The 10,831-nt window shown below is 41.4% G+C and overlaps 1 protein-coding gene across 1 annotated transcript; it reads left to right on the top strand.

Annotated features, from left to right (window-relative positions):
* The first annotated feature begins 6,196 nt into the window (after nucleotides 1-6,196).
* On the top strand, nucleotides 6,197-8,127 carry LOC104347166 (C-C chemokine receptor type 5). Its single transcript, XM_086467985.1, has 2 exons — nucleotides 6,197-6,244; nucleotides 6,931-8,127. Exon 2 carries the CDS (start codon nucleotides 6,942-6,944, stop codon nucleotides 8,010-8,012), a length of 1,071 nt encoding a protein of 356 aa, XP_086324111.1. The 5' UTR covers nucleotides 6,197-6,244; nucleotides 6,931-6,941; the 3' UTR covers nucleotides 8,013-8,127.
* Nucleotides 8,128-10,831: the final 2,704 nt, after the last annotated feature.

Here is a 10,831-nt window from a genome sequence, read left to right as displayed (position 1 = left end):
ACGCACCACCAGCACCCCACTGCCCAGCAAACAGCACAAGGGGCCTGAACCGGCCTGCAGCCACGTGCAAGACCTGCTCCAATCTGACTTCCCAGCAGCTCTGCTTATCTGCAGCAGATGTAGAGCTAATTGAACATACCATGTAGGTGCTGATAATAAAGTCATAGTCCAGGTGCCTGCTGCCAGAGTATGTCCCTGTATTTGGGCTGCCAAGTGTCATACCTATTCACACTCCCTCTGTGAGGAGTCTTTCATCCAGCTGTTAGACCCAGCTGGTAAGCAAACCAAAACCATTCCCCTCAGTCAGCTGCTATAACCGTGAGTGGCAGAGGCCCTCTGTTGGTGTGCAACACCCTCTGTGATCTTACAGTGCTGATCAGTAAATGAAATACCCAGCTATGCTTGCTGATCAGACTGAGCTATGAAAATGAAAAGCTATAGGCAACAAAACCAAACAGAGTAATAAAGCAAATGACTCTGTGGGAACAAGGGACTATTTCTGAAGACCAACCTACCACAGGTCTTAGTTTTAAGTTGTTTTTAGTTCAAATGTTTGAGACCAATTTTTTGAGAGCATATTTCAGAATGAAAAGCTTGGTGAGAAACGGGCAAGTCCAACAACAGGTTTGAGACTGTTTCCCCTGTTCATATAGTGTGAGATTATGAAAGATTTTAGAGTCTCTAGTAGGTTCAGTAACATGTAACAAACAGTGAACAATGAAGCAGGCTTCAGAAGAAATCCTTAAAATGTCTGTTAGTTTCAATATGGAGACTGTTTAGGAATTAGACATTTAAAAATTGATCTGATACAATATCTTGTTTGAGAATTACAAGAATTCATGAGAAAAGTGCAGTTTTTTGTTAGCAATTAGGAGCTTGATTTAGGTGTAGTAGAAACACTTTTAGAAGCAGCTCTTTCCACTGACTCTATAGGGGGTCTAATATAGTCCATCAAATAAGGTAGTGTGAACACACCCTTAGAATACCCGACAGTGGCCCTTAATTTTGGCACTGAGATTCCAGCCCTTAGAGAGCTCTTTGAAACAGATGATTAGGAAAGGAAGAGAAAAATCTATTGATCCTATGGAATAAAGACCTTGATTAGTTCATCATGCAAAGAGGGCTTGACAGGCTGAGATTTTTGCGTTTTACTGTCTCCTCCCAAATATGAGATGTAACTCAGAAGCTGGGATTCCCTTGAGTTCTGTTAAGGAACGATGGCATCCAAAGCAAGACATCTTACTTGGGCTTTTGGCAATTTAAAATCTCTTTAAGATACTAAGGACCGAGTGCAGGAAAGACATCCCTGTAGTGCCTTCACTAGGTTGATAGGATGAGATACTCCAGAACCCTCCAAAGAGCTGTCAAGGGGATGCAGGGGGTTGTACCTTATTAAGTATCTTCTCAAGGTTTCTTTCTCAGGGGTTCCCAGGCATCTGATAAGGCACCGTCTCTTTCTTGCTTTCTCTGTATGTTTCCTACCTCTTGTGTGGTTTCTTTGATGTCTAAAAACGATCTAAAAAGCTGCTCACAGTGCAGCTTCAGTTTAACTCTAAAAGTCACAGGAATAAGCCACAAGGAAATAAGTTGATAAGAAATCAGATTCTATCAGGATTTTCCGAAGCTCTATTCCAAAAAGTAACACTGTTGTTTCAAAAGAAAGTCAGGCTAGCTATATAGATTAAGTCATAGTCTTACGAGAGGTATTAAAACAAACAACATAGTCCAAAAGACCACGTTAGAGAAAACCAGAATCGATCAAATCTCCTAAAATATAAGGACTGCAACTCAGAGCAAGCCAACAGAAAGTGCAGGTAATTCTGAATGAAACTGTAAGCTTTATTCAAAAGCTCCATTTCTTGTTCAGAGACAAAAATTAAAGAAAATTAATGATTGACAAATGTAAAGGGATGAACCTCATGTGAACCATTCTTGATTCAAAGAGGTTAGCTAAATGAAAAAGAGAAAACAACTATATAAAAACCTTTTTCTACAACTACAGCTGTGGGTTGTGAAACCTTGAGTTCAGCTCCTAGGAGGATCCTCCACAATTTCAACATCTCTGCACGTCTCACAGAGTTAGAAAAGTAACATCTGATGATCCTTTTTTAGAAAAAAGAGAACTGCTCCTTGATTTTTTTTAAATGAAAACAGATTTGTTTGCTAGAAGCTTTCAAACTGATACATCCTCCTTCATGCAGGAAGAGGTGGTTTTGACCTTCTTCTCGTGACTGACAAATCGATTTAGTCCTACTCTTGATGTAATAATCCAAGCCATCACTTGCACCATAAGATATATGGTAAGTCATCTTTGCTTCTTTTGTTTTTTTAACATTTAGTAGTTGCTTAGGTAGTCTAATGCCTGAGCTGAAAAATACTTGTGGAATCTTGCCAGTGTACTCATCTTTAAAAATTATCCTGGGGACACACAGAGGATATGTTAAACAAAATACACTATTTTTAAAACACAGGGCCACTAGAACACTTGAGCAGAGGATACAGGTAAGCAAAGAACTAAACCTCTAGAGATTGATTTGAGTAAGAACTATAGTGAAGTATAGCTCCCTGATTCTTTCTCTGAAGATGATATATAATGATGGAAATCTGGATTTTAAAACTGTTACTGCAAAGGCAAAACAGCTTATTTGAGTCAAGAGTACTTATTCTTCTCACAGGATGACTACAGAAAAACTGATGTATTTTAAACACTCTGTCCCATGGAACCTGTTTACGTGCAGCATAGCTTAGCTTTTTACCTCTGTTTACTACACCTTTTTAATTGTTACCATTTTACAGCACTGTGCAAATGAACTGAAACTCACTTTAATAAAACCCTTGCCCCCCTAAAACCAGAGCTCTGAACTGAAACTCATCATGAAAGAGTGACATGAGTTTGCTCAGCTTTTCTATGGAGAGCTTTTCTCTTGAAAACTGCATGAATGCTAGTCTCAACCAGAGCAACCGAATTTTATATCAGATCGCAGATTTATAGAAATATTGCATTTATCTAAACTGTATTCAAAATAATATACACCTCTTTTGGAAATATCCTTTCTTCAGAGATCTTCCACGATTATCTTTGGGGTTTTTTCCTGATAATCAAGAAACAGAAATCCAGTCAGATATCTCTAATTAGGTAAACAACCCAGGCCAATTAACCCAGTGAAGCATTCTAGCCAGTGGCCAACACTGTTTCCTAAAAGAGTGAGATTATAGGATAAAGCACAAAACCACTTACAATTACTTCTTCTGGTTTTCAAATTAGTATCTGTAGTATCTATTGCCAGTATGTGCTGGATACCATACACGATTCAGGGTAGTAAAGTACTTCTGCAGAGAGAGGCTTCTGTAGCAAAAACTAGGCTAAAGGAATGGGGCTCAGTCAGCGGAAGGAACCATGCAGAGGAGAGACCATAATTTAAGCATGCAAAAAGGGTTGAAAGGAAGAAAATGAAGGGAAGATGTGGTTGTCATTCCAAGAAGGCAGAGGAAAAGGAGGGAAGGCATTGAGACAGCAGTTAGCAGGAAGAAGGGGCTGCCATGGAAAGAATTATGGCAATAATATCAAGGCAGCATTTTGCAACAATATTTGCATGAATCCTATCAATCACATACTCGTAAAATCCCACTCTGGGTTTATGACCCAGGTGTTTTTCATGCTACATTTATGCATGAGCATTTATGCAGGTGCAAAATGATCAAGACAGAACATGCTTGATCTGGCACTGTGTTGCAGCCAGTCCCTCATCCCATAATCCCAGTAGACAGCATGGACACATCAGAAATGGGGATATTTAGCTATACTCAGGACCAGGGACTTGCACTGTCAGTGCATACAACATAGATCTAGCAGGTCTAGCAGAAAGAAATATTAAAATTTGCACAGTGCCCAAGTCTTGCCATGTTTTGAAATAAACTAGTTAATGTTTTGGACCAAAGAGTATTTTATAAAGGTGTTTTTTTTTCTAAAAGTGTTGCTGAAAGTATTTGAGAAATAAAAATGCTTAGATACTTTAAAATCAACTTATTTACTGTTAATACACCTGAGCCACAGCCACTTCCTTTACCACAAAACCATTATCTCAGTACTGTAATAACTATGTAGTTAGTACAGCTGTGGAAAAAACCTGTTTCACAGAGATTGCCAGGGCTTCCTGAAAGCCGATCTCTGAGGAGTTTGACAACACATATTTTCTCCCCAAGAAATTGTATCTAGGCAAAGATGAGACCCAAACCATTAAATCTTGTCAATTTTCTCTTATTCTTTTTTCTCCAGAAGAAAACTTCATGCCATACTCAACATGCCAAAGTAATGTCTGAACATGGTTGTTCTCATTCTTGATATTGTTAGGAACAGAGTTGACAGCCAGACTCAGGAAGAACTTGGGGAAGGGGAGCGGGTAAAGGTTTGCAAAAGCAGCACCTCTTTTTGTTTACAAGGTGCAGATTTTGCTCCAGTAAAACTTCCTCCTTTTTGGGCAGATTCATATCTGCACTGTGCAGCATAAGAACCTCCATCAGGAGCTAGCAGGTCAGGAGAGACTCAGACCCTCATTTTTAAGGCCACAGGAAAGTGGTAAAAGACATAGCAACCAGTTCCTTCCCCAAGACCTCAGCTTACGTTTAGCTAAGTTAACTGCTTTGACTCAAATTAAGAGAAGGACATTAGCATTTTGAGCAATCTATGCTTACGGCAGAAAATAGTCCTTTCACCTGGACAGTTTTGTCTAGGGAGACACAAGGAGACATTTCAGGGATTTCATAGGCTGTAAAAAAACCTCTATGAGCTTCTACAAAGAGCAGACTAGGGGCCTGCCTCTGTGTCACTCCAGCCACAGGCTGAGTTTCTTCAGTTACATTTAGTCTTGCAGAATTCAGGCGCAGAGAGAATGAAATCGTGGTTTTGAGAGTGTGGTCTCGGCAAAAGCATCTGCAGTCACACACAGTAGACCTTAGACCTCCCCAATGGAAAAAGTGCACGGCAGGGCTGTAAGCAGGAAAGGAGCAAACATTGCGGTGCTACATGGGTGGTCAGAGATCACAGAGCAAGTTGGGGCAGATGCACTACCTGACGTCTTCTGCGGGGGGACCAGCCTGTTGCCTTTGTCAAGACAACATCAAATTGCCTTTATCAAGGCATCAAATTGCCAGGAAAATGCAGATTTCAAAACCATCAACCTGCTGTGAACAGCCACCAATCTGCCATGAAGTGCCTGAGAAAAGCAGTCACGGTGACACAGGAAGAAAGAGCAGCCCTTTGCCAGACAGCAAGTAGCTCTATTTGAGTGGCTGCCAAATGCATCGATTTCACTTCCCCACTAAGCGACCAGGAAGCACATTTGGTCCCTTTGACACCCGTCTTCACAAAATCCTCTTCCCGGCTCCTCACGGGACACACATGAATTCTTCCATTTTCTCCACGGGTCTGTGACAAAGCAGACCTCCCCGACTTTTCAGAGACCAAATCACTCAAAGCTATGCTTCTGCATCTGGCTCACAGTCCTACCAGGGACTTGGGAAAGGGGGAGGGTTTGGCAACAGGCAGGGCTGACATCAAAGGAGCCACGCTTTAGCTGCTCCCACTATAACAGAACTTGCCTGAGGGCTTTCACAGCCCTGCTGCACCACTCACCTCCCAGGCTATGAGTCCTTCTTGCAAGGGAAGCCCACTCCCTCCAACAGCCCCCAAATCAAAACTGAAGGGACAGAGTTGCCTTGCACTTCCTCAGTTACTCTGTCGCCTCACTGGAAGCGCTGACTAACAAAGGATGAAGGACGATACCGAACAACCGCTACACATGAAGAACTGTTAGTGCACGCTCATAGCAATGGACATATCTGCCTTTCGCCTTTGTGCCCCCTCCAAGACACTTAGCCAGCCTGAACTTTGGAGCTCCTGAATCACAGCTGCTAAACAGCTGCTGAAACAAGGAATCAAAACTTCTTTCATCCTCGAGCACTGGGGAGGTCCTTCAATTGACAAGAAGATGCCACAACAGATACAGGCGTTATAGGCCTCGCTGACAGCAACAGTCATCTTTTATGCCATTTGCCAAGGTGTTTCCCTATCTGTTCTTTCTCCAGGACTGCGCACCATTTTCATTCCAGACCTACCTTTGACCAGCACGCTTCCATGGCCTAGGCCTGACACAGGCTCCGTAAAGGACACAGCGTTTCCCATTGTAAGCCAGACCAACGCTGCCGCTTTCCTGCTCTGCATCACCCAGGACCGCAGGTCCACCAGGTGGGTATGTTAAGTACTGTGCAAAGGTCATCTCTACACCTCCAGTGACCTGGTTCCCACAGGCATTAAGGCTCCCAGCAAGCCTCAAACAACCCAAACAAGCAACAGTCACTCATGTTTCACCCACCTCACAGCACCTTTGCAGGCACTGGTTTACACCTTGCCAGTGCCTGGTCCTCCTTGGGTGAGGGCTGCAGTACAGGCTGGCACGATGGGAAGGTGGCCAGGTCCCAAGGAGAAGCACGGCTACGCTCAGCATGCCAGCTGCTGTGCTTTCCTGTTGCTGCCTCGCTGGCTCTCTCCGCCCCTTTGGAAAGCCACTGCTCAGCACAGCAGCTCCGAACTACCCACTGCTCGGATTAAATTCATCATTCCTCTGCTTCTGGTTGGGTCAGGCAGCTGACAGGCTCTTAGGAGGAGGAAAACCACACCAGACAGCATACACGTAGGACATGACACGTAGGGCATCACACGCAGCACACTTCCAACATGCAGCAACGTGACTTCACAGGCACATAGATGGGTTTCCTGAGAGCTCTGCAATTTCATTCTCTTCCACACCTTGACGTAGTAGTGCTTATGTGCTCAACAGCAAAAAGCATGCCAGATGAGGTCATCAGCGTGTTTCACTCCCTGCACCATGCTTGGAGTTTCCTCTAGTTTAACATCCTTTTCTTCCTTTTCAGATCAACGCACCATGGAAAACCATACCGTAGACTTGGCCAACTGGCCACTGACAACAGAATTTGACTACAGCGATTCAACGCCATGCCCAGGAACTGAGGAAAAGCACTTTGCAGCAAAACTTTTGCCACCACTTTATTCTTTGGTGGTGATATTTGGCCTCACGGGCAACATGCTCGTTGTTCTTATCCTGGTAAAATACAAGAGATTGAAGAGTATGACTGACATCTACCTGCTCAATTTGGCGATTTCGGATTTGCTGTTTATATTTTCTCTCCCTTTTTGGGCTTATTATGCTGTTCATGACTGGATTTTTGGGGAGGCGCTGTGTAGAATTCTCTCAGGTGTCTACCTCCTTGGCTTCTACAGTGGCATCTTTTTCATAATCTTGTTGACCCTAGACAGGTATCTGGCCATAGTGCATGCCGTGTTTGCTTTAAAAGCTAGGACAGTTACCTATGGCATCTTCACCAGCGCTGTCACTTGGGCTGTTGCTCTTTTGGCTTCTGCCCCTGGGATAGCATTTCACAAAACTCAAAAAGAAAATTCACGTTATACTTGCAGTGCTCATTATCCATCAGAGCAGCGAAATGCATGGAAGCAATTCCTGACCTTAAAAATGAATATCCTGGGACTTGTTATTCCTATGTTAATTATGATCTGCAGCTACACACAAATTATAAAGACATTACTGCAATGTAGGAATGAGAAGAAACATAAAGCAGTCAGGCTTATTTTTATCATCATGATTGTCTATTTTTTTTTCTGGGCACCATACAACATTTGCATTCTCTTGCGTGATTTTCAAGGTACATTTTCCATCACTACTTGTGAAGGCAGTGGTCAACTGCACAAAGCAACTCAAGTTACAGAAACAATCTCTATGGTCCACTGTTGTATCAATCCTGTAATTTATGCCTTCGCTGGAGAAAAATTTAGGAAGTATCTTCGTAGCTTTTTCCGAAAGCAGATTGCATTCCACTTCTCTAAATACTGTCCCGTTTTCTATGTTGACACAGCTGAACGGGCTAGCTCCACCTACACACAATCTACTGGAGAACAAGAAGTTTCTGCTGCACTGTAATTTGTCTCTAGTAAAGAAGTGGAATTGACTTTTGTGAAGTCAAGTCTGTGATGAAAGAATCTGTCCTGGCTATTGGCTCTAAGGCAGCTGCAAAAGATCACAGAATACATACTCACCAAAACTTGTATTTGTTCACGCATTTGAGTATTTGTACATAAGTGAAAAGGCTGTATCGAATTAGCTACCTAGATATGCTAATGCGGGATTCTGTAGGGAAAAAAAGTGTTCTCTTTTCTTGTGTAAGTAAAAGCATATTTTTGTACTATAGGGCCCAAAACCACAGAAAAGCTGAGGGCCTAATCTAGCAGACTCATAAACTGATTTTTTGGAGTGGTTAGAAACTTACACTGGTTCTTTGGAAATATCTCTTGACTGTAGCTTACACAAGATATCTCACTCAATTAATCTCAGTCTCAGTCACATCTTTTACTAGCTGGGTTCTGTATCTCTGTAAATAATGCTACATTACTGAGGTCTCTGATACAGAAGCTTTACAAGTGGTATGGGGCAATTTTATACGTTTAGAAGAGACTCTGATATTTCAAGGTATATTTTCCTTTGCGCATGGTTGAATACCAACATCTTGGATACTTCTCATAATAACTTTAACTGCTAGGGGTTGATATCTAAGTGACTTGAGTTTGATATTTCAGAAGGCTCTCTTTCAATCAACTGTTGGTTTATATGCTATTGGTACTAAAAAGCTAATATAATGACCGATCAGTGATCAGAAAATCAATGTGTTTACAATACCTTAAAAATAAAGTATTGCACATGGAGCTTTAACCAGGTCAGGTCAAATGTGGACAATGAGTCAACAGGGTTTTAGCTTTTTAGTGCAGTGATTTTGCTTGCCATTTTTTTAGCCTACATAAGAGAAAAACTTTAAAATATGAAATGAAGGCAGTTGTTATAGCTGCAAAGCCACAACAGCATTAGAGGTGTGAAAATGATTTCTGAACGTGGCTGACCCAGATGTTCGTAGAGATAAGCATACGCTATAGACATTTAAGTTATCAAAACATACAAATAAGTAAAAATATGCACTGTTCTACAGAGTCAAGGGCACAGAGCATCTTCTCTTTGTTTCAGAAGCAGGTATGATTTGGGGGCTAGGACGATGTTTTCTTCTGCCATTTAGAAGTTTTACAGAAAGCAAAGGCTTCTGTCATTAGTAAGACTGATGGTCAAATGTGACTGGGCTTCCCCTTAAAGCCCATATCCTGCAAAACACATGAACACAAAAACAAGATCAAATAAATATGGGGATACTCACGTGCTTAAGATCATACCATAATCACACTATTAACTGTTTTAGGCCAAGTTGTCCTTTCTAGCATTTTTTGTATTTCCCTTAAGACATGCTTTTGGACAACTCAGGACAGAAGAAATTGGAACATTTTGATCGCTGTCCTTATCCAGCATGGCAATTTCTGTTTCCCAACTCCTCTAGATCACCTTTTAAATAATATTTTGAAAAAGCAAATGTTTCAAGCAGCCCCAAAGAGATTTTACATTGCCGAGTGCTTGTGAAAGTAGGAAGTGAAATAGGGAAATCTTTGCTTATCAAACCACTTGTTTTAAGTTACTCAGTTTTGTCATATTAAGCACTGCTTTTGGACTACATCCATATAGGAAGCATAACAAAAGTATACTACACCTTCTAATTCACAAGATTTTCAGCTGCATACTCTTTTTTAAGACCCTGTGCATCAGGTCCTTTCTGGGCCTTGTTTATGCTTTTAAAATGGGTAACTATATCAGTATAAGCAGAAATTGGGTATTTTCAGCATAAAATGACAAATATATGCATTTATTTTTTAAGGAGACAGGAACAGTTACATGCAGTAACTTCTAGATAGGCTGGTGGTTTTTTTTCCTTCTAGAATACCTTTATGAAGATATTTTTATACTTTATTATGCTCTTGACAAGAACTTTAATTTGGCCTCTAAATCACCTTGCCTTTGAGAAGTTCCTTTCTCTGGAGTGCTCTGGTGCCAGGCAGGGTATGTGTCTTGACCAGCCCTGCAGGAGCAAAGTACAACTACCAAATGCGCATGAGCATGCTGACAAGCTTTCTGAGAGGCAGGTCCAAGAGCAGCCCGATCCTTTGCAGTGTTCTTTCCTACGACACGGATCTTTCCAAGCAACAAGCAGCTTTCGAAGGAAAGAGGCAGAACTTAAAGAGACTGGTGGCCCACTGGATCAGCAGCTTATCAAGAGTTTCTACCACTTCACTGAGAAGGGACCACACTTCAGTGAATGAGAACAAGCCAGATTTCAGCTACTGCAGTGAACTGTGATCCACATTCAAGGAGATAATAGAAAACACAGTATTTGGTAGCACTGCTGGTGCATTCAATTAAGGACTCTGCCAATAGATTGTAATGATATTTTGTATGATACAATCCATTAAAGTTTGTTAACTAAAGTGTGTTAGACTTCTTGATCATTTCCCCCCTGCCCCCCTGTTTTTTTTAGAATAGCCCAGAAGAATTAAAAAGGAAGTGAAATTCCTCTTCATAACAGGTTGCAATGATGCTGAAAGAATAGGAAGGACAAATTCAGGGTTTTACAAGTGGACAAAGAATCAGCATCATCAAATAACACAGGACCATCAAGATAACTCTAGTGTTCTTAACCACTTGCCACTAATAATCTAATAATATATATGCTATTTTTGGTTTTCATTACATTTGGTTTTGTTTATTTTTACAGAAAAAAGTACTACCTTGCACAATTCACTCTGATTCTAGAAGATTACTATCAAGTGTTTTTACAATAAATAAGCATACAAAAGAATTGTTAGTGTGTTTAG

This window comes from Leptosomus discolor, chromosome 7, assembly GCF_034619465.1.
Source record: "Leptosomus discolor isolate bLepDis1 chromosome 7, bLepDis1.hap2, whole genome shotgun sequence".
Taxonomy (NCBI): domain Eukaryota; kingdom Metazoa; phylum Chordata; class Aves; order Leptosomiformes; family Leptosomidae; genus Leptosomus; species Leptosomus discolor.
The sequence above is the reverse complement of the archived record's forward strand: the minus strand, read 5'-3'. Positions and strand labels throughout refer to the sequence as shown.